Source organism: Oryctolagus cuniculus, chromosome 5, assembly GCF_964237555.1.
Source record: "Oryctolagus cuniculus chromosome 5, mOryCun1.1, whole genome shotgun sequence".
NCBI classification, from domain to species: domain Eukaryota; kingdom Metazoa; phylum Chordata; class Mammalia; order Lagomorpha; family Leporidae; genus Oryctolagus; species Oryctolagus cuniculus.
In genome coordinates, this window is record NC_091436.1 from 88,831,167 (window position 1) to 88,855,674 (window position 24,508).

A 24,508-nucleotide genomic window follows, 5' to 3' on the forward strand; every position below is an offset into this window, starting at 1 on the left:
AGGGAAATTTTAATTGCCAAGGACAGAAAGAATATTTTAGGTTATGAAACTGATATCATTTTGATTATAGTGAAGATTATATGAATCTGTTTGTCAAAATTCATAGAAACTTACCCATTCTCCAAAGAACCCACTGAATTTCACTGTATGTTAATTTTGTAATTAAAATGCAATATTCTAAAACTGAATAAAATTGCCTACATGCTCCTTTTCAGTATTCCAGCGTACTTTTGCAAAAATTAACAAGTTGTACCTAAAATTCATATGGAAGTATCAGAAAATCGAAATGCTCGAAACACCCTGAATAGAGAATAACTCTGATGGCCCCATACTTCATACTTTCCAAAGCTTACTAGAAAGCTACAGTGATGAAACAAGTGATGCTGCATAGGGATGGACATAGAGATCAATGGGATGTGAAGAGCCTAGAAATAAACCTATACATCTGTGGTCACTCAGAACAATTGAAGGGGAAAATAGTTGTCTTTTCAACAAATAGCGCTGGGAAAATTACATGTCCACATGCAAAATAACAAAGTTGAACCTTTTACATACAACCCCCCAAAATAATTCAAAATGGATTAAAAAAACTAAATGCTTGAGGGGCCAGCATTGTGGTGCAGCGTATTAAACTGCTGCCTGTGACACCAACATCCCATATGAACACAAGTTTGAGTCCCAGCTGCTCTCCTTCCCATCCAGCACCCTGCTAATGCACCTGGGAAAGCAGCAGAAGATGGCCCAAGTGCTTGGGCATCTGCCGCCAATGTGGGAAACATGAATGGAGTTCCAGGCTCCTGGTTTTGGCCTGGCTAGGGAGTGAACAAGCAGATGGAAGATCTCTCTTTCTCTGTCTTGACCTCTGTAACTCTTTCAAAGAAATAAATATATCTTTTTAAAAAAGAACTAAATATAAAAGTCGAAAGTATAAAACTCAGAGAAGAAAACACAGAAGCAAATCTTCTTGACCTTAGACTTGGTAATGTTTGGTTTCTTATATAAGACATCAAAAGCACAAGCAAAAAAAAGGTATTTGACCTGGCAGTTAAAGTGCTGGTTAGAATGCCTACACCTGGTTTCAATACCCAGATCCTCCTCCTGATTCCAGTTTCCTGCTAATTCAAACCATGAGGGGCAGCAGTGATGGCTCAAGTAATTGAGTTTCTGCTACACATATGGGAGACCTGGATTGAATTCCTGGTTCCCAGCCTGACCCAGCCCTGGTTGGTGCAGATATTTGGGGTGTGAACCAGTAGATGGGAGTTCTGTATGTCCTCTTCTTCTCAATCTCTCTCTGTCACTCTACCTCTCAAAGTAAAAGAACAAAATGTTAATAAAGCACAAGCAACAAAAGTAGGTAAACAGGCTACATAAAAATGCAAAACTTTGGTGCTACAGATGCCATCGAGAATGTGAAGGGACAACCCAGACTGGGAGAAAATATTTGCAAATCATTCATCTGATAAGACACTTTACCTGCAGTAAACAACTTTTACAACTGAATAATGAAAAGACAAATAATGTGATTACAAAATGAACAAAAAATTTGAGTAGACATTTCTCCAAAGAATATATGCATATGGCCAGTTTGTACATGAAGATATAGTCAACACTAGTCATCAGTGTAATGTAAATCAGAAGCAAAAAAAAAAAAAAAAGTTACCACTTTATACCCAATAGGCAGCTGTAATAGAAAAGACAGACAATGGCTACTGTTGGTGAGGACATGGAGATCTAGAAACCAGCCCAGACACCAGCCTCACAGGTCTTTCTTAGCAGTCTCAAATCTGCTGTTGACTCTTGTCTGTGACCCTATGTCTAACATGAAGCAAAAGGAAGTCTCAAAGAGTATGGATATGTTTCCTAATATAGATTCTTTTTTGTATAACTGAATGCAGTCATTCCTAGGTCAAATGTTTACTTTTTCAAGACCACTGACATTTGGAACTTTTAAATGTCAAATCTTATATAAACTGATTTTTTTTTCCTTGATCCATTTTTAGATCTTGGAATTTCTGGTACGACATCAAAAAAGTAAGTTTTGAAATTATTTCATTTTCTTTTGATAATTTGAGATTATCAGATTTTGTATCCTTGGAATATATTATTGATTCTTAAAGTAGATGACTTAAAAGGGTTTTTTTTTTTATTTCATTTTGGATTTAATTATTATCATCTTTCTGCTAGAACCTTTGAAAAGTAATAGTTTATTTCAGTATTTAAGATTATCATTAGGCCGGCGCCGCGGCTCACTAGGCTAATCCTCCACCTAGCGGTGCCGGCACACCGGGTTCTAGTCCCGGTCAGGGCGCCGGATTCTGTCCCAGTTGCCCCTCTTCCAGGCCAGCCCTCTGCTGTGGCCAGGGAGTGCAGTGGAGGATGGCCCAGGTGCTTGGGCCCTGCACCCCATGGGAGACCAGGAAAAGCACCTGGCTCCTGGCTCCTGCCATCGGATCAGCGCGGTGTGCCGGCCGCGGCGGCCATTGGAGGGTGAACCAACGGCAAAGGAAGACCTTTCTCTCTGTCTCTCTCTCTCTCACTGTCCACTCTGCCTGTCAAAAAAAAAAAAAAAATCATTAAGTTATATCTGGAAATACTTAGGAATTTTGATTTTCATATTTTAATAGCTTTAAAATCTCAATTCGTTGTAATATTCCTAGCTAACATTTATTCTAAAGTCTCTCATAGAGTATAAGTTTTAAAGAAGGATAGTAAGACTGATAAAATACCTGCCCTTTTTTAGATGTATTTTGTCACTGAAATTGGGATGGAACTTACCATAGATGGTGTCTTACAGCAGATTGTTGTCATGAAATAGTTGTTGTAGCCTGCTGTTGAACCTTTACAGTCCAACAAGTGCCATCTTCAATGCATCTTAAATTCAACAAGAAACAGGTGTACATTATGATACTCTTATTTGGAATTTTTTATGAGTGAAAACAAGCTACTTCTAAATCAAATAAAAATTTTTTTTTTGATTTGTGTTTTTTGTTCACTTGTTTGTTTTGCATACTTTAGGGGAGATCTTCAGTGGAATGCTGGAGAGAAAAAGTTGACTGGGGGAGCTAACTGGCAGCCAAAAGTAACTCCCGCAACATGGTCAGCAGGCGTTCCACCAAGTGCACCATTGGTACGTAGCCTCAGAGGCCAGAGCAGCATGGGTCGTTTGCAAGTTTCTGAGGTTATAGAGCAGGGTGCATTTTGCTTGCCTTTGGTACTGATGTATATTTACATCCTCACTGAAGAAATACAAGCAAGATGCAAAATTTACCAAAATGTAAATTTCGTTGACTTCATATTTAATAATGATTATGACTTATGTTTTTTTCTTTTAATGACTTTGAAATAGTATTGGTACTTCTATATTTGTAAATTATGGGAAGTGACTTTTCCAAATCATTCAGGATCATTATACATATTACCATGTTTCTGGCCCAAATTCTATATTTGCAAATTATGGAACTGATTTTTCAAAATTATTTAATATCATTTACATATATTTTTTTCATATTTCTTGCCCAAGTTTCCTGATTGTCTTAATAAGTAATGAAAAATTTGTTTTCTTACCAGAAAGATTGGGCAGTTTTCTATTGTGTAAGTGAAATTTCATTTTAAAACCCTAATACTTCTACTTATCATTTTTAAAATTGAAACTACTAACATCACCTTTTTCTATAAAATTTAAATACATGTCATTTCTATATTGTAAATTTCTATACATGCTGTGTACTTAGCAAGCAAGGCTAGTCTCTTTCCCAAATTCATTTGCAGTGTTCACCTTGGCTTACTACCTCCACCTGTCTAATTCATACTTACTCCTAAGGCTGTCTTAATAGAACATTTTCCTTGTTGCCTGAATTGATTCTTAACCATCACTTATCATCCCTAGCATGGAAGTAAATTAATGTAAATTAGATTATAAATGTTATGCTAAGAGAAAGAAGTCAGGCACAAAGGATACATATTGTATGTTTCCATTTATAACAGGGAGTAAATTATTGGTACCAGGGTATAGGAGGGAAGGGGCTATAAAAGGAACTGTGATTCTTTTGGCGATGATAGCAATGCTTTGGAATTAGACAGTGACGATTTCCACAACACTGTAAATATATTATAAATCTCTGAATCATATTCCTTGAAAATTTTTAATGGTGAATTTAAATGTAATATAAAGTTTATCTCAATAAAAATTTTTACAAAGAAAAGAAATACCGACAAAAACATATTTCAGATTCACTCTTTTTTCTTTTTTTTAAATTTTATTTAAGTTATGCAATTTTCTTGTATTTCATATGTACAGATTTAGGAACATGGTGACACTTCCCACCCCACTCTCCCTCCTACCCACGCTCCAACCCTTCTCCTCATGCCCATCATTTCAACGGGGTAGGTGGTAAGCTACTTACCAGACCTGAATAGACCTGAATTGTTTCACTAGTACTTACAGCCATGAAAGAGAGAAAGATTTTATTAGTTATCAACATAAAGTTAATTTACACAATTTCTGTTTTTAAAGATCTGTTTTTATTCATTTGAAAGGCAGAGTGTCAGTAAGTGTGAGATCTTCCATCTGCTGGTTCACTGCCCGAATGGCCACAACAGCTGGGGACAGGCCAAGCCAGGGACCTGAAATTCTGTCCAGGTCTCCCACATGGGCAGCAGGAACCCAACTACTTGGGCCATCAGAAGCTGCTCTTCAGGCAAATTAGCAGGTAGCTGGATTGGAAGCAGAACAACCGAGACATGAACCCGGCACTCTGATAAGGGATGTGGGCATTGCAGGTGGCTTAACCCACTCTACCATAATGCTGGCTCCTTACAGAAATTATTATCAATATACTTTTCAATTGCATTCAGCTCCAAATATTCTTTAAGCCCAAATCTGCTACCCTAAACATTCTTTGCTCATTTTATAATTGGATTGTTGTGGCATTTTAAGAGTTCTTTTTATATTGTGGATACCAGATGCTTATCAGATCTGTGATTTACAACAATTTTATCTCATTCTGTGAACTAAGTTTTCATTTGCTTGATAGTCTTCTTTGATGTCTAAATTTTTTTACTTTTATAAATTCCCAAGTATCTTTCTTATCTTTTATTACTTGTGCTCTTGCTGAAAATAGATCTTTAATCTATGTTTGAGCTCTTTTTGTATATAGTGTGAGATAATGGTCCAAATTCTTATTTTGCCTGTGGAAATCCAGTCATTTCAGAACTATTTGTTGAAAATACTCTTTTTTTTTCTCCATTATTAGTTTTGATACCCTTGTCAACAATTAACCATAGATGTATGAATTTATTTCCATACCCTTTATTCTATTATACTGACATATATGGCTGTCTATTTGCCAGTACCATCTTTTTTTTACAAAGGTAGCTTTGTATTAAGTTTTTTTTTTTTTTTGGTTTCTGGTTTTTTTTAACTTTTATTTAATAAATATGAATTTCCAAAGTACAGCTTTTGGATTACAGTGGCTTCCCCCCACCCCATAACTTCCCTCCCACCCCCCGCTCCCTCTCCCATTCCATTCACATCAAGATTCTTTTTCAATTATCTTTATATACAGAAGATCAATTTAGTATATACTACGTAAAGATTTCAACAGTTTGCATCCAACAGAAACACAAACTGTAAAATACTGTTTCAGTACTAGTTATAACATTATTTCACATTGGACAACATATTAAGGACAGATCCCACATGAGAAGTAAGTACACAGTGACTCCTGTTGTTGATTTAACAATTGACACTCTTGTTTATGGCGTCGGTAATCACCCAAGGCTCTTGTCATGAGTTGCCAAGCCTTTTGAGTTCATCAACTCCAATCTTATTTAGACAAGGCCATACTCAAAGTGGAAGTTCTCTCCTCCCTTCAGAGAAAGGTACCTCCTTCTTTGATGGCCCATTCTTTTCACTGGAATTTCACTCACAGAGATCTTTCATTAGGTTTTTGTTTTTTTGTTTTGTTTTGTTTGTTTTTTTGCCACAGTGTCTTGGCTTTCCATGCCTGAAATACTCTCATGGGCTTTTCAGCCGGATCCACATGCCTTAATGGCTGATTCTGAGGCAGAGTGCTGTTTAGGACATTTGCCATTCTATGAGTCTGCTGTGTGTCCCGCTTCCCATGTTGGATCGTTCTCTCCCTTTTTTATTCTGTCAGTATTTTCACACACTAGTCTTGTTTATGTGATCCCTTGGACTCTTAGACCTATCAGTATGATCAATTATGAACTGAGATTGATCCCTTTGACTAGTGAGATGGCACTGGTACATGCCACCTTGATGGGATTGTATTGGAATCCCCAGGCAGGTTTCTAACTCACCGTTTGGGATAAGTCTGATTGAGCATGTGCCAAACTCTACATCTCCTCCCTCTCTTGCTCCCACTCTTATATTTAACAGAGATCACTTTTCAGTTAAAATTTAAACACCTAAGAATAATTGTGTGTTAATTAAAGAGTTCAACCAATAGTATTAAGTAGAACAAAAAAAAAATACTAAAAAGGATAAAGTATTAAGTTTTTCCTTGACAGGACCAGGGCTGATCAAGTCATTGTTTCTCATAGTGTCCATGTCACTTCAACAGTTTTCCTTTTTGGTGCTTGGTTAGTTGTCACCAATCAGGGAGAACATATGATATTTGTCCCTCTGGGACTGGCTTATTTCACTCAGCATGATGTTTTCCAGATTCCTCCATCTTGTTGCAAATGACCGGATTTCATTGTTTTTGACTGCTGTATAGTATTCTATAGAGTGCATGTCCCATAATTTCTTTATCCAGTCTACTGTTGATGGGCATTTAGGTTGATTCCAGGTCTTAGCTGTTGTGAAATTAAGCTGCAGTAAACATTGAAGTGCAGACAGCTCTTTTATTTGCAATTTAATTTCCTTTGGGTAAATTCCAAGGAGTGGGATGGCTGGGTTGTATGGTAGGGTTATATTCAGGTTTCTGAGGAATCTGACTTCCATAGTGGATTAACCAGTTTGCATTCCCACCAACAGTGGGTTAGTGTCCCTTTTTCCCCACATCCTTGCCAGCATCTGTTGTTGGTAGATTTCTGTATGTGAGCCATTCTAACTGGGATGAGGTGAAACCTCATTGTGGTTTTGATTTGCATTTCCCTGATTGCTAGTGATCTTGAACATTTTTTCATGTGTCTGTTGGCCATTTGGATTTCCTCTTTTGAAAAATGTCTATTGAGGTCCTTGGCCCATCTCTTAAGTGGGTTGTTTGTTTTGATGTTGTGGAGTTTCTTGATTTTTTTGTAGATTCTGGTTATCAACCCTTTATCTGTTGCGTAGTTTGCAAATATTTTTTCCCATTCTGTCGGTTGCCTCTTCACTCTCCTAACTGTTTCTTTTGCAGTACAGAAACTTCTCAATTTGATGTAATCCCAATTTTTAATTTTGGCTTTGACTGCCTGTGCCTCTGGGGTCTTTTCCAAGAAGTCTTTGCCTGTGCCTATAACTTGCAGGGTTTCTCCAATGTTCTCTAATATTTTGATGCTGTCGGGTTATAGATTTATATCTTTAATTCATGTTGAGTGTATTTTTGTGTAAGGTGAAAGGTAGGGGTCTTGCTTCATGCTTCTGCACGTGGAAATCCAGTTTTCCCAGCACCATTAATAGAATAGACTGTCCTTGCTCCAGAAATTGGTTTTAGATCCTTGCTCAAATATAAGTTGGCTGTAGATGTTTGAATTGATTTCTGGTGTTTCTATTCTGTTCCATTGGTCTATCCATCTGTTTCTGTATCAGTACCATGCTGTTTTGATTATAACTGCCCTGTAATATGGTCTGAAATCTGGCAGTATTAAGAGGAAAGTTTATAGCAATAGGTGCCTACATCAAGAAATTGGAAAGGCACCAAATAAATGAGCTTTCTGTGCATCTCAAGGATCTAGAAAAACTGCAGCAAACCAGACCCAAAACTTATAGGAGAAGAGAAATAATTACAATCAGAGAAGAAGTCAACAGAATTGAATCCAAAATAACATTACTAAAAATCAGCCAAGCGAAGAGCTGGTTTTTTGAAAAAATTAAAAAAATTGACACACCATTGGCCCAACTAACTAAAAAAAGAAAAGACCCAAATCAATAAAATCAGAGATGAAAAATGGAATGTAACAATAGACAAGAGTCATCAGAAATTACTACAAAGAGTTGTATGCCAGTAAACAGGGAAATCTCTCAGAAATGGTTAGATTCCTGGACACATGCAGGCTACCTAAATTGAACCATGGAGACATAGAAAACCTAAACAGACCCATAACTGAGACAGAAATTGAATCAGTAATAAAGGCCCTCCCAACAAAGAAAAGCCCAGGACTGGATGGATTCACTGCTGAATTCTACCAGACATTTAAAGAAGAACTAACTCCAGTTCTTCTCAACCTACTCAGAACAATTGAAAAAGAAGGAAGCCTCCCAAACTCTTTCTATGAAGCCAGCATCACCTTAATCTCTAAGCCTGAAAAAGATGCAGCATTGAAAGAAAATTACAGGGGCTGGCGCTGTGACACAGTAGGTTAATTCTCTGCCTGCAGCGCCCGCATCCCATATGGGTGCTGGTTCTAGTCCTGGCTACCCCTCTTCCAATCCAGCTCTCTACTATGGCCTGGGAAAGCAGTAGAAGATGGCCCAAGTCCTTGGGCCCCTGCATCTGTGTGGGAGATCCAGAAGAAGCTCCTGGCTCCTGGCTTCGGAACAGTGCAGCTCTGGCCATTTTGGCTGTTTGGGGAGTGAACCAGCAGATGGAAGACCTTTCTTTCTGTCTCTCCCTCTCATTGTCTGTAATTCTAACTCTCAAATAAAATAAAGAGATCTTTAAAAAAAAAAAAAAAGAAAGAAAATTACAGACCAATATCCCTGATGAACATAGATGCAAAAATCCTCGATAAAATTCTGGCCAATAGAATGCAACAACACATCAGAAAGATCATCCACCCAGACCAAGTGGGATTTATCCCTGGTATGCAGGGATGGTTCAGTGTTTGCAAATCAATCAATGTGATACACCACATTAACAGACTGCAGAAGAAAAACCATATGATTACCTCAATAGATGCAGAGAAAGCATTTGATAAAATACAACACCCTTTCATGATGAAAACTCTAAGCAAATTGGGTATAGAAGGAACATTCCTCAATACAGTCACAGCAATTTATGAAAAACCCATGGCCAGCATCCTACTGAATGCAGAAAAGTTGGAAGCATTTCCACTGAGATCTGGTACCAGACAGGGATGCCCACTCTCACCACTGCTATTCAATATATTTCGGGAAGTTTTAGCCAGAGCCATTAGGCAAGAAAAAGAAATTAAAGGGATACAAATTGAGAAGGAAGAAGTCAAACTATCCCTCTTTGCATATGATATGATTCTTTATTTAGGGAATCCAAAGAACTCTACTAAGAGACTACTGGAACTCATAGAAGATTTTGGCAAAGTAGCAGGGTATAAAATCAATGCACAAAAATAAATAGCCTTTGTATACACAGGCAATGCCACGGCTGAGGAGGAACTTCTAAGATCAATCCCATTCACAATAGCTACAAAAACAAATACCTTGGAATAAACTTAACCAAGGACGTTAAAGATCTCTCCGAAGAAAATTACAAAACCTTAAAGAAAGAAATAGAAGAGGATACCAAGAAATGGAAAAATCTTCCATGCTCATGGATTGGAAGAATCAATATCATCAAAATGTCCATTCTCCCAAAAGTAATTTATAGATTCAATGCAATACCAATCAAGATACCGAAGACCTTCTTCTCAGATCTGGAAAAAATGATGCTGAAATTCATTTGGAGGCACAGGAGACCTCAAATAGCTAAAGCAATCTTGTACAACAAAAACAAAGCCAGAGGCATCACAATACCAGCTTTCAGGACATACTGTAGGAAGTTTTGACTTTCTCAAGACTATTTTGGCTTTTTTATTTCCCTTGTATCTCCATATAAAATTTGTGTTCTGGTCATCCATTTCTGATTTTCACAGGAAGTGCATCTTGCCTACTTAAAAATGTTAAGTCTTTAATCCATGAATACAGGATGTCTTTCCAGTTATTTAGCTCTTTAATTTTTCTTAGCAATCGTGTGGTTTATAGTTGTCAGTATATAAGTCTTCTCCAGTTAAATTATTGTTAAGTATTTTACTAATTTTGTTGTTATAAGTGAAATTATTTTTATAGTTGCATCTTTAGATTGTTAATTATTAGTGTCCAGTGAACACTCCACTGATTTGTGTATATTGATCTTGTATCCTGCAGCTTTGATGAATTTGCTTCATATCTTTGATTGTGTGTATGTGTGTGTGTAAGGATTTTTTGGAGTTTTCTGTAAGTGTATCTGTGACTAGAGATAGTTTTTTCCCTCCTTTCCAATCTAGGAGTTCTTTCTTTATTTTTCCTGCTAATTGCTTTGACAAGAATGTCTAATATATTGTTGTCCTGTTCTTAGGGATAAAGTTCTCAGTCATTCACCACTAAATATGATGCTAGTTGGGAAGTTCTGCATGCCCTTTATCAGGTTGTGAAATTCCCTTCTACTCTGGTTTGTTAAGTACTTTGTCTCATGAAAGTGTGTTGGATTTTCTCAAATGCCTTTTCAGTGTCTATTGAAATGATCATTGCCTTGACTTTTTACTTATTTGATCTTGAGGTCTCTCTTAAGAGAGTAGCTGTAAACCCTAGCGCTATTCTGATGGGGCTGAAGGAAGATGGCTGTGGGTATTTGCAGTTCGGCTTTCACAGGCTACTTCTCCATCCACTGGATTGTCTAATGGCCAAATATATGGCCTGCAACCACACGTCACTCTCCTGAGAAACTTGTTTATACTGGCAGACCTCCTTGTGGCTCTTATCTAGCTTGTATCCAGTTTATTTCTATTGAGATAGCCACTCTGCAGGAGGGCCCTGACCTGTAAAGACATTCAGTTTGGCTGTATCAGTCATATGAGACACAGAGGAGGCAGCACAACAAAATGAGTGAAATAACTAAAGCAACTTTTTGACTTACAGATCCCAGAGAGAAGAAGACAGCACACCTGTTAGGGTCAACAGAAAGCAGGGAGCTGTCCAGATCACAGGTGCTCAGTTCCCAAGGGTGGGGAGCCAAGGAGAAAGAGAATGAGGGACATGTGGGCCAAAGCCATCACTGGGTTCCAGGACATTACTGAAGCAGGTCTCCTAAGGGAAGTTCTAACTGGTAGCCTCACAGCAAGCTGGCGTGAGTTCTGTAGTCATGCTAAGACTGGTAGTGTCATTGCATCATATCTGCATATGCAGGGTATAGGGGTTAATAGGACAAATCAAACAGGTGATATCTGGCTGTCCCATTGGGAGGCAGTCACCCACCAGAAGGAGGAATGATAGAGCAGATTCCTGAGTCAATAATTTTGAAGAACTGGGAGAAGATAGAGAACTAGGACTAGTGCCAAGGGTAGCTAAGCCCTGCTTCTGACATAATAAAGTTAAACCCATATCCAAAATGGATGTGAAGGCAACATAAAAATAAGAATCCATTGCAATTATATATCTTTCTTTTATTCTTTAATATGGTGCATTGTATTGAATCATTTTGATCTGTGAAGCCAACCTTGCAGTCCCAGGATAAACCTCACCTGGTCATGTTATATAATCCTTTTAAATACGCAACTAGAGTTGATATACTGACATTTTGATGAGGACTTTTGCATCGGTGTTCTTTTTTTTTTTTTTTTTTTTTTTTTTTTTTTTTTTTTGACAGGCAGAGTAGACAGTGAGAAAGAGAGACACAGAGAGAAAGGTCTTCCTTTGCCGTTGGTTCACCCTCCAATGGCCACTGCGGCCGGCGCCTCACGCTGATCAGAAGGCAGGAGCCAGGTGCTTCTCCTGGTCTCCCATGGGGTGCAGGGCCTAAGTACTTGGGCCATCCTCCATTGCACTCCCGGGCCACAGCAGAGAGCTGGCCTGGAAGAGGGGCAACCGGGACAGAATCCGGCGCCCTAGAACCCGGTGTGCCAGCGCCGCAAGGCGGAGGATTAGCCTAGTGAGCCGCTGTTTCTAGTTTTCTTTGTAGTATCATTGTTTGCTTTGGTATCAGGATAATCCTGGCATCAAAGAATGATTAACAACTATTCCTCCCCCTTTCTTTTTTAAGATCTTGAGAAGAATTGATGTTGGTTATTCTTTATACATTTGGCAGAATACATCAGTGAAGGCATTAGTTCTGGGATTTTCTTTGATGGAACCTTTTAGATTATTTTGTTATGCTTGGTTTTCAATTTTTTAAGTCAGTTTTGGCAACGAGTGTCTTTCTAGGAATTTGGCTGTTTCTTCCAGGTTATAATGTTTTGGCATAATTACATGAAATTTCCTTATAATCCTTTTCTTCATACAGTTGATAGTAATGCCCCCACTTCCTTCCCTGATTTTGATTATCTTTCTTTTTCTCCTGGTTTGTACATCTAGAAGTTCTATCAGTTGACCTTTCAAAGAGCCACCTTTTTATTTCTTTGATCTTCTAATTTTTTTAGCTTTTCTTTTTTTTTTTTAAATTTTATTTAAGTTATACAAGTTTCATGTATCTCATATATACAGATTTAGGAACAAATTGATTCTCCCCCACTCTACCCTCCCTCCTACCCACACTCCAACCCTTCTACCTCCTCCCTCTCCCATTCCCACTCAATTTTTACAAAGATCTACTTTCAGTTTAATGATTGTGAAGTCCTCATTTGTTTTTTAAGTTCTTCACTTCATTTACCTTCATTCTAATCTCTATTACAGCCTTCTTCCAATTTTTTTAAATTTTTCTTTGTTTTGTTTTTAATTTACTCTTCTTTTTTCTAATTTATTAACCTGGAAATTTAGGTTATTGACTTGAGATTTATTTTTTTTCTTCTGTGCTAAGTCGTCTTTTTTTTTTTTTTTTTGGTTTTGAATTCTTGTGTGTGTGTGTGTGTGTGTGTGCTTCATATATTTTTCTTGAAATTTAGGCATCATGAATATTATAAAGTGATAACACTGGAAATCAGATTCTGCCACCTTCCTGGGGTTTATCATTGCTACCTTTTGTAATTTAAGTTGAATATCCTTAATCTGAAAATCTGAAAAATGAAGTTCTCCCAGATCTGAAAGTTTTTAAGTACTAATATAATCCCATAAGTAGAAAACTCAACACCTACCTTCATATGATATGTTACAGTCAAAATGCAGGTGCTTTAAAAATGTTGTGTTTACTGACATTCTGGCTACGTGTATAAGACATATACAAAACATAAGTGAATTTTGTGTTTACACTTGGATTCCATCCTCAAGATATCCATTATGCATGTGAAAATATTACAAAATCTGAAACACCTGTGATCCCAAGCATTTTGGATAAATACTCAACCTATAGTTTTTTGTTTAGTATTGTTCTGAAGTAATTCTCTAAAGTTTATGTTCACATTTTATGTCCCTCTGTGGTTGCCATGTGAAATCGGACATGACCCCCTAAAATTCATACAAAAACATGGCTCCTTAAAGTTCCCCAGAAGTGCTATCTGGGGTGCCACATACACTACCAGAATTTGGGGTGCCATACGATTTCACCATATGCTTCTTAAATCCCCAATATTAATAAGCCTGAGAGGGTTCTTGCCTAATATTTAGAGAAGAATTCTAAATACCGGCACAGATAAATGAGGCAGCATGGTACATTTTAAACCTTTATTTACTGAGAAAGATGAATAGGAGAGTGAGAGCTTTATTTAAGAGAGAGAGGTGAATAGGGGTTCATACTGAGCACCAGGAAACAGCCATGTGGAGGAGCATCTAGGCCAGGAAGCCTAGGGCGGGTGTCTCAAAGGCCATGTGCCCTGGAGGCGCAGGACTACAGCAACCCCCCTCCTGGCGAGAGGCCAGGGGAAAGAGAAGGGCTGGGGACACACCATGTCCCAGGCTTTTAACCCACTTCCAAAGGGGAGTGGTTAATTAACCTGATTGGCTGGTGGGCACCCAGGTGTGGCCAGGTAGGGGTATGAGGTCACACAGGGGTGTGGCAAAGGCATTGTCTTCCAGCTCACAAACCTAATCAATTTTAACCTGTATGCCTGCCTACTTCAATATGTGACCATTGAAGTCTCTTTCTTTAGCTCAGTAATCAACTAATTTTTGAACAGATATTCCTTAAACTCCTAGAACCAAAAGCATCTCTCAGTCTGCAGAAGCACTCTATAGTGTGTTGGAGCTCATCTTCAAACTCAGTCAGGCCCTCTACAACTTTGCCTTAACCCTTAGATAACTACTCACATGGAGGCTCAGATTTAGCTTGGGTCATATTCAATTCTTTCCTGAGCAAGTGCACAGCCCTGGGCTTGTTCATGGCCTTCTAACTACCCAAGGGTATGTTCTAGGCTTTTCAAATCCTAAATCCCCAAAACAGCTCATTCTCTGGCCTTTCTTCCAAAATATTTCATGTACTCTACCATTTGTACTAAATGTTACCCACTGCCCCAGATAGCAACAACTGGAACATTTTACCTAAATATATTTTCCACAAACATCTGCAGGTAATGGCTTTGTACTAGGTACATTCTCAATTGGGCAAGGAAAAGATAAGCCTTTTGAACCAGTCTTTCCAAGGAGCTACCTATACAGGACAAGACAATTAAATATAATCTGCTCCTTCTGGTACTCTGACTGGGAATGTATATTATCTACAAGACCACCTACAGCTAAAATGGAAAGCAGAGGATTGGACTAGAATGAATTAAAACACCACCAGACTGGCTGCGCTTGATTAGACTCAGCTGGCTGCTTTGAATAAGTACTTTCTATTGGTTGAGAGCTTTTAGCTCACTTCCAGAGTCACACCCCACATACACATGCAAAAAGTTAATTCTGGCAGGTTTTGTCAGTTGTTTCAGTGCTTTTCTAGTTGGGGGGACTTCTGGAATTCCTTGCACCACCATTTTAGTTGACATAACTATAGTATTTTTCTTTTTTAATTAAGACATGCTGTAATGGAGAATTTAAATTTAAGTGCCTTCCCAATTTAAAGAGAACACTTAGAATTTGTACATATGTGCAACAGTCAAAAGTTAGAAAGAAGCGAGTATAACACAGGGAGGAATCATATATAATTGGAAGGTGGGGTGGAAAGCAAGCATGGAAATTGAAATGAAAGCAGGATCCTCCTGCATCTAACCTGATATGGGAGCAGGAGTATGATAGGGCAAGACCAGCCGAGAGGAGTGTGACTTATTTACAGTGAGAGGGAGTTAAAAGAAGAGAGAGAAGAAGCCCAATACTAGCAGTAAGCTGAAGCCAACAAGTCCAAATAACACCACACAGTGAATATCAAGTCAGTAACCTTGTTTATAGCATTGTGTTGTGCTAGAATCATTTATTATTTTTAATTTTTATTTACAACTGAAATTTATTATTTCTTTACTTATGCAGACACATATACTTGGAATGTATGCATTTTAAATTTGTAATCTATCATTTTAAAACTAATTTGGTTTTCTTTGTTGTTACTTGTGTGTGTGTGTGTGTGTGTGTGTAGCAAGGAGCAGTGCCTCCAGCCAGCTCAGTTCCTCCTGTTGCCGGTGCTACATCTGTGGGACAGCCTGGAACAGGATTTGGAATGGTGAGTGATGACTTGGACTGAAAATTACAATTGACATTCCTGAGTTCTTTGCCAAACCTGGAATTACCAAGTACTTCTATAGACCATAATTCTTCCCCAAAAGCAATAAAGTAAATTTTAAAAAAAGTTCAGTCATCTGCTTTGGACTTTTAAAGAGTATACATACCTGAAATGATAAAATAAGTTGTACATTATTCTACCATCAAATCATTAGTACATTGGTATGTCGTTTGTAGACTAATATTTAACAAATGTAGTCTTAGCTTCATCATCAGAATCAACCGTTAATCACTATATTTATCACTTTTATCTCCAGCACATTTTTGGGCCATCTTCCATAAGGAAATAAGTTTTTCTCTCTTCAAGAATTGTCCTACTGGGAGGGTTGCGGGTGGGAGGGAAATTATTGGGGGGGGGGGGGAGCCATTGTAATCCATAAACTATACTTTGGAAATTTATATTTATTAAATAAAAATTTAAAAAAAGAATTATGCTTACAAAAGATCAACTGCAACAAAGCCAGATTAGGGTGAGGATGCCGTGCCCAGCCAGGCTTATAAATCACCTCAGTGACTCTCCATTGTCCTCCTACAAGTACCCAGGGTTCAAAATTGCCTTTGTACTTTGTCATGGATCTGGAGTCCTCAGAAATTGCCAGAAGCATGTAAAATGCTGTAAATGGCAGGGTGTTGCCCTAGTGGATTCCGCTCCTTCTCTCAACCACTCTTCCTTTTCAGCCTCCTGCTGGGTCAGGTATGCCCATGATGCCTCAGCAGCCCGTCATGTTCACACAGCCTATGATGAGGCCTCCCTTTGGAGCCGCAGCTGTACCAGGCACACAGGTCAGTTTCCTAAATGTCCATCAAACAGGGACATTACCTCCTGTGTATAAAACTGTCTTGTAGCAAACCATTTAGAAAGTATTTCTACCTAACATAATACTTAGTGTTGTTGCTTCAGAAGTAAAAGGAATATGGCACACAGGTTAGCAACCCTGTGAAATGTGGAGGGAAAAAAAAGACAGAAACAACCAACTGTGCTCAAGTCCTGCCCCTCTTCTACTTCATTCAGAACAACCAGACAAGTCAGCCGTCCAAGGCATGTGTTCTAGTAAAATGTGTGCTTCTGACCCAGAGTTTTAGTGGGTATTCCTGGAATTAGCCAAAATGGTTCAAGGCACAGTCCTCCAGGCTACCAAGTCAGCCCAAGTCTTAGGCCATCAATTGCAACGAGTTTGCCTTACTGCAAAGTCTGGGGGAACAGTCTCCATGGGAACCACCTCCCTCCAGGAACCAGCCACATGATAGGGAGTCCTCAGGGCCACCCTCACTTCAGATCAGCTGGTGACAAATTCAGGGTTTTCCCTGACCACCCTCAGATCAGCTCCCTAAAATGACTCATAAAATTCAGGAAATTGTTAAACTTCTGATTACAGTTTTATTATAGTGAAAGTGTGCAAATCAGATCCAGTTAAAGGAAGAAAAGCATAAGAGACAGCTGGGAGCATATCCTTAGGGTGGGATCCACTCTTGGCATCAGTGTGTAAAAGCACACACGTGGTATTGCCCACTCACAGCTTCACTGTCCTGAGTTATTGAGGCTTGGATATACAGGATTGAGTGTGTTACTATTCATGAGGATGAACTTGACCTCCAACTTCCCTCCCTCCCTGGAGAACAGGCTAGCATCATGTGACCCAAAGACCTAATCATCCGACTACATGGTCCACATGGTTGGTCTTTCTAGGATGGCCAGCCTCTATTCTGAGTCATCTTATTAACATAAACCACAGAGGGCCTTCATAAGTCTCCCCTTGTTAGCATAAACCATCAGATATGATTCCAGGAGCCCACCCTGTCAGGATTCAAAGGTTATCTACTAGGATCCAGGAGAAAGGGACAATCCCTCGTTAGGTTAAGCCAAATCCCTTAGGACATAACATACTCCCACCCTCCATGTACAAAGATGCCTAAATGTATGTAATGTATTTTATGTATAATATATATACTTTGTTAAACTATTTTGCTGCTAATATTATCAGGTATACTGGTGAGTAATGCTTCCTGATTCCTCTTTTGAATTACCTAGACAGAGTAGAGGTATATGTAGAAGCAAAAAGGTTTCTACCATGAGAAATGGGCTTGGATGGAGTCGGAGAACCAAATTATAATCTTAGGAGCAGCATGCTCAGCAAACTATAAAATAGCTTAAATACAGTCTAAGGATATCAGTAATGGATTCACTCCTGTATTTTCTACTCACCAAATGAGTGTTTATATCACCGTATCCGCAGGAGAGCTACTGTGAACTTTCTGAGTACATCTTAATCTCTTTTGCTTCCTTGGTCCATCTCCAACCCCATCCTCCACCTGTTCCCGAAATTTGCTTTCAGATTCTTCACTCTAGCCCCCTCAAAAGCCATGGTGACCAGGAGAAAGAATGAAGGGTGTTGAAGAGAGGAGTTTAGAATGAGAGAAGCCCTGGCCTTCATGGCTACAACCAACACAGGCTTCAGGAGAAATTGTCTAGTGTGTGTGAAAAACAAGGAGCCCTGCCCAGAGTTGTTTTAAGGGGAGTTAGGAAGGTTTTGGGTGTAATGGTTAGGGTTAAGTTTCTTTGAGATATATTTAAATTCTTAAAGGGATCTCATTTAGCATGACTGCTTAATATTTGAATAGATTTATGATTAAGGAAGGGTGTTTCTATTTTTATGAACTCAATATTGAAATTTTTTATTACCTTATTGTATTTGATGTGTTGAGAGATTTAGAAAAAAACTACAATTTTATTATATAAGAAAATTGTTTTTCTTGCATAATACCAGCTTAGCATCAATATACTTAAAGAATTAAAATGGCCGGCGCCACGGCTCACTTGACTAATCCTCTGCCTGTGGCGCCAACACCCCGGTTCTAGTCCCGGTTGGGGTGCCGGATTCTGTCCCGGTTGCCCCTCTTCCAGGCCAGCTCTCTGCTGTGGCCTGGGAATGCAGTGGAGGATGGCCCAAGTGCTTGGGCCCTGCACCCCATGGGAGACCAGGACGAAGCACCTGGCTCCTGGTTTCAGATGGGCGCAGTGCGCCGGCCGCAGCACGCTGGCTGTAGCAGCCATTTAAGGGGTGAACCAACGGAAAAGGAAGACCTTTCTCTCTGTCTCTCTCTCTCACTGTCTAACTCTGCCTGTCAAAAAAAAAAAAGAATTAAAATGAAAAATAGATGTTATGATGAAAACATTGCTTCCATCAATTATTGAATTTATAGAAGTCAGGAAATGCTATGTCATACTTATACAGTTTTTAGATTATGTATTCTATACCAGAGGAGAGACATAATTATACTAGAGAATACAATAAACATGAGTTAGTAGCTTCAGAAGATGAAAACATTTTTTATCACTGATGCCTGGACTATTCCACTGATCTTCAATTGGCTGGTATCGTAATACTGTCCTGTCACCTAGTTAACATTCCTGTAGCTTCTTTTCTGATAAGCAGCCCTTACATTTATTTTCCCTGAAATTTCTATGAAACATTATGCCAGTTTTTAAAATTTAATTAATAAATGATATAATCAGCAGTTTCCAGACATAGAAAAAAAATCTCAAAATCCTCATTTCTGGAGCTTGTTTACTGAGTCACTAAAAATGCATACCCTTGGCCAGCGCCTCGGCTCACTAGGCTAATCCTCTGCCTTGCGGCGCCAGCACCCCAGATTGTAGTCCCAGTCAGGGCACCGGATTCTGTCCTGGTTGCCCCTCTTCCAGGCCAGCTCTCTGCTATGGCCCGGGAATGCAGTGGAGGATGGCCCAAGTGCTTGGGCCCTGCACCCATGTGGGAGACCAGGAGAAGCACCTGGCTCCTGGCTCCTGCCATCGGATCAGCGCGGCGCGCCGGCCGCAGCGCGCCGGCAGCGGCAGCCATTGGAGGGTGAACCAACGGCAAAAGAAAGACCTTTCTCTCTGTCTCTCTCTCTCACTGTCCACTCTGCCTGTCAAAAAAAAAAAAAAAAAGTATACCCTTGCCCCACATTTCTAAATCCCAAATTTCTGAGATTTCCATCGTGTTACCAGCCTAGCAGGTGAATTACACTGAAAAAGACAGAAGGGAACTCTTACTCTAGACAGATTACATAAGGATTTTTAAGACCTTCGCCCTAACACGTCTGTAAAAGCCTGCTCCCAGAAGTTATTTCGGTCACAGAATGAAATGATTTAGGTACTGAGGTACTGGTTAACGAGAAGCAAGGTAAGTTCATTCATTGTGTTCGCTTTGCTGCAAGTTCGGTGTGCTTCCTTCTTAGCAGTTTGCCTGCAGGTCGTGGCTTTGGAACTTCACGACGCTGGTGACTGAGAAGCTCGGTGGTCTTCTGAAAGAGTTGCCCCCAAATTTGGCTGGTTTTCACTGAAAATAATTTACAGGCAATCCTAGTATATTTAGCTAGTAATGTTAAGTAATTTCTTAAGTGGCTTTCTACCAACTGTTTCCTTTTCATTTTTCATTCAAACTCGCTTTCACTGTAAGAAAAGTCATTTAAATTCCTTGAGTAGTTTAGTGGTACTAATAACGCAAAGTAGAAATGCTTTTGTGTAGAGAAGCCGATTCCTCTTAGTTTGTTTTACTGTATATTTGTAATATCTCTGTGTGACTAGTTTTCATATCTTCCCTAACTCATGTCCATATTGTTCTACCAGAGTCCCCAAGTTATACTAAGTTTGATGTCAAAGAATTTTAAGAAAGCCCAATGTTATTTGAAGAGTATTTTACCAACCCGAAATTAAACACAACACTGTGACTAAGTAGAACAAAAATAGATTTTTTTAACCTTTGGTAGTCTAATCATCTTCCTTGTGGGTGTGCTCTGTGGTATGTGTTCCGCTTTGTGCTTATCTATCTCTGTTTGCTTTCTGTTTCTGCTCTTTGGGGCTGGCTCTTTCCCCATTAGCTTTCTCCAAGCCCTACACCTGCCACTCAGAGTCCCAAGAAACCTCCAGCAAAGGACCCATTAGCGGATCTTAACATCAAGGATTTCTTGTAAACAATTTAAGGTATTGAGCTTTTCCTGTGGGCTTGTGATAATCAGCTATACAATGCTTAGCTATTTCAGATAGCATATTTGTTATTTCTATGTTTTGAATAGATGTGTATAATCATAAAGGTTTATATGTTTAAAATCAATATTATAAGTTATTACCAATATTCTAGGAATCTTACTTAGTTTCTAAAACTAGGAGGGAGAGAAATCTCGAAATTGTCCTTATTCTGGAAAGCATAATGACAATGCTGGTAAAGCAGAAAGTTGCCCAAACTTCTTGGTAAATTACAGTATTGCCACTTTATTACACTTTATTATAGAAAGGTAACCTTGTTGCATTTGGGAGTTATCCAAGAATATATTTGGCTAAGTAATATTTGTTTATCTTGTTATTTTTGCCTCATAAAGCTTAGGTTATGGTCCTTTGCATTTCTACATGCAAGCCAAATTTTGAATTTCTAACATTCTAGTTTTAAGATGCTAATATAATATATGAAATGATTGATGGTGAACTTATGGAAGGAAAGTGATGTAGGAAAAAGTTTTACTGTTAATCACAGCACTTGCTTGCTGAAGCCATGAACAGCAGTAACACTTCTTTGCATTTGCACAATGTTTTTCATATCTACTTCTCAATCACTGACTCCATTGGTCTTCTCAGCAGAAAAGCAAGCCCTTTGAGATAAACTAGCCGCATATATTTTAGCTCCATTTCACTGCTAAAATAAATGATCCTTAGGCATGTAGTAATTTGCCTAAGGTACTGAAGGGAAGAACAGTCAAGAGTGTGGAGGTTTTTAGACCGCTGTCCAGTGGTTGCTTTTATTATATACCTCTGCCTATGTCTATAACAAACAAAAACAAAGAAAAAAACTGGCTCTAATGTCTACTAAGATTTTTGTGGATTTCTGCTTTATGATTTTTTATCAAATAAGATTAATAATATATCATTTTAAGGCCTTGACATCTCGGGCAAGTAATTTCTCTTGCCCAACATTTTTATTCCACTTTGGATAGACTGTTGTAGGTATAACTAAGACAATGAGCGCTAATGATTTATATTCTTAAACTGTATATATGAAATACAAAAAATTTGTTCCCTTTACATAAATAAATTTTTTATTAAAGTTTCAAGAACAACCCAGAAAACTGTGTCAAGCAGTGTTTAACCTACTTCTTGTTTCGTAACCACTGCCCTCATCATATGCCAGGGACTTTGAAACATACTGGAGACAGATGCTTGAGGCCATCCCTGCCCTTGGTTGCACAGTCCAGAGAGGCAGACAGAGAGTCTTTTAGGAAGCAGAAAGCAGCCTTACAACCCTAGATAGCAGTTCAAGGTAGACATGAGTGATGAAGGAAAGTGGGGAATGGTGGGAGAGAAGGCACTGAGTCAGCAGGGAAGACTGCCTCCCCTTCTGTTCTGCCGTTTGTTCACTGTTAAGTGACTCGCTGGATGCCATAACTGAATAGATGCAAAAAATAAGTAAAGTCACCACCATTCCCCCTTCTCCCCACCACCTGCTTCTGAAGGTTAGCTGCTCTTAGCTGGTACTGAACTTCTAACTACTAACATTTCTTATAAGTAAATTTCAAATTTTTGGTGATATAATTTTTATTTAAAATGGAAGTACATGTTGAAAGTGGTTTTTCTTAAAAAAAAACTCTTGGCTCAAATTTTAATTTTGTTTTAAAGAATTGTGAAACATATATGCAAGTAAATTTGTCAAGACAGAAATGTTTGTGAAAAGGCTTTATGTAGTGACTGTGAAGCGTAACAACAAGGAAGGGAGAATGTTTCTGGAGTATGTGATAATCGGTTTTCTAACTGAACTACCTTTTTCTTTTCAGCTGCAATTTTTGTGACTGAATAAGACAAAAACATGAGTTCGGAGACTTCAAGTAAGATTGATGCTCAGAATTTCAAAGTGAGCCGCCAGTACCAAACCCAATGCTTACTCATAACTTCTCTTCCAAAATGTGTAGCACAGCTGTGAAAGTGAACATTAGGAATGTGTACTACCTTAGCTGTTATCCCTACTCTCAGAATTGTAGTGTATTTGGGTTCTTTGTGTGTTGTATGATGTAAACAATGAATGGATGTTTCCGATGCCTCTAGTGCTTCTCTGGACCTCGCCCATGGATGGATGGTGCAGCTGCTGTGTGGTGAGCCATTGGGAAAGATGTGTCTGTGTTTTTGAAGGATTCAATGTATATATAACTTTTGGACAAACCCTAAATTCTCCCCACAAATTCTCTTCTGTATCTCTGTTTCACGCGTAGTGTGATAATATCGGATAGTAAGAAAAACACTCTTAACTATACAAAACTTTTTTCTGCGTGGAGTACCTTTTTCCAATCACAGGAACTTCAGCTGTTGTGAGAAATGTTTATTTTTGTGGCACTGTATATGTTAAGAAATTTTATTTTAAAAAAATATAAAAGTTAATGTCCGTAATAAATACTTCTCCTTGAAGCTACCTTATCAAGAATGAAAACTCATATGGGAAGAACCCCATATTTATCACTGCTATATTAAAATATATATTTTAATTATATTTGACAAGTTTTGCATCTAAATTGGCCCATTTATTCATTCTTGATTAAATGCACTGAAAGCAAAGGGTCCGTTTCTATCACATCCGTGAAAATGCAATTAGAGATGTGCTATTCGAGCAATTCTGAAGGCACCCCAAGGTATATCTGTAATGTAAAAGATTACTGAAAATATTTTTACTTCACTGTGAGTTTTACGTACGTCTGTTAATTTGGTATCTCCGTGTGTGTTCTCTAGACTAGTGTTCTGCCATCCTCCAACTGAGCTCAAGTAGGTTTTGTTGTACCATTGTGATTAGGATTTAAACTAATTAAGAGAATTGTATCCTTTGCTGCACAGACTGTATTCCTTCGTTTTTAATTTGTTGTCACACCGTCTGTGCTGATGGCTTGGCTGAAGATTTTGATGCATAAATGAGGTCACTGTTGATCAGTGTTGCTAGTGGCTTGGCAGCTCTTCGTAAAAGCTTACTGGGTTGGAAAGGTGATTGCCTATTTTTTAAATTATTTAATAGATGTCTGGTACCATTTAAAAGTGGTTGTGTCTGAATTTACTGTGGGGATAACATACACTGTAATGGGGAAAAATTACCTAAAATCAATTTCAAAATGGCTTTTCTTTGTATTTCGGTTTAAAACCCAGTGCATGTACGCCCTCTGAGATGCAATAAACACCTTGAACAAAGAAAACTCAAATACAGCCTTTCTCTCTTTAATTACTTTTTAGGGAAAAGGTCTGTTTCCAATGGCACAATGACACGCACATACTGAGAAGTTTAAAATATTCAGGGTGAGAAATACTGTCCCAGCTCATTACAGTTTTGAGTATTTTATAATAAATTTATCTTATAATAAATTGAAAACAAGGGAAAAAAGAGACTGGCATTAACTTAAAACTGCACAGCTGATGCCAAGAGTTAAAGTTCCATTTACCAAAATATTTGTTTTTAGTGTGAACCTTTTTTTAAAATAAGAAATTAAAGCCTTGTAATAGCTTTCTGAGAATTCTCCAGGAAAATTGAAGAATACTAGGACTTTAGGTTATGATTTCTATACACACATTTACATGCATATACAGTCTCAGACAAAAATCTAGACTAGCCTCTTTTAATAACATTTGTTGACTTTATACCTACAACTAGATTATTACATCTCAAAAAGTAATCCAATCTCAAAAAGAAGTGTTTCTGAAATGAAGCATATTCTATTTCTGTTTTCAAACTGTCATTTTCCTAGTTACCTAGAATTTATGTCTTGAGAACTAAACTTTTAGAACCTGGCACCTGATTAAGTAGTATTTCTATA

At 38.4% G+C, this 24,508-nt stretch overlaps 1 protein-coding gene across 19 annotated transcripts in view; it reads left to right on the plus strand.

Annotated features, from left to right (window-relative positions):
• The window catches only part of SNAP91 (synaptosome associated protein 91), a 156,368-nt gene extending 132,469 nt beyond the window's left edge, over positions 1–23,899 (plus strand). For 10 of the 19 annotated variants that reach the window (XM_051855481.2, XM_051855488.2, XM_051855490.2 and 7 more), the window contains 7 exons: positions 2,004–2,034; positions 3,019–3,130; positions 3,571–3,594; positions 15,534–15,617; positions 16,355–16,459; positions 20,558–20,660; positions 22,499–23,899. In XM_051855481.2, the coding sequence (XP_051711441.1) occupies positions 2,004–2,034; positions 3,019–3,130; positions 3,571–3,594; positions 15,534–15,617; positions 16,355–16,459; positions 20,558–20,650 (449 nt within the window). In that variant the 3' untranslated portion in view covers positions 20,651–20,660; positions 22,499–23,899. The remainder of the gene's footprint in view (positions 1–2,003; positions 2,035–3,018; positions 3,131–3,570; positions 3,595–15,533; positions 15,618–16,354; positions 16,460–20,557; positions 20,661–22,498) is intronic. The other 9 variants (XM_051855489.2, XM_051855491.2, XM_051855492.2 and 6 more) reach the window with 2 other exon arrangements.
• Positions 23,900–24,508: the final 609 nt, after the last annotated feature.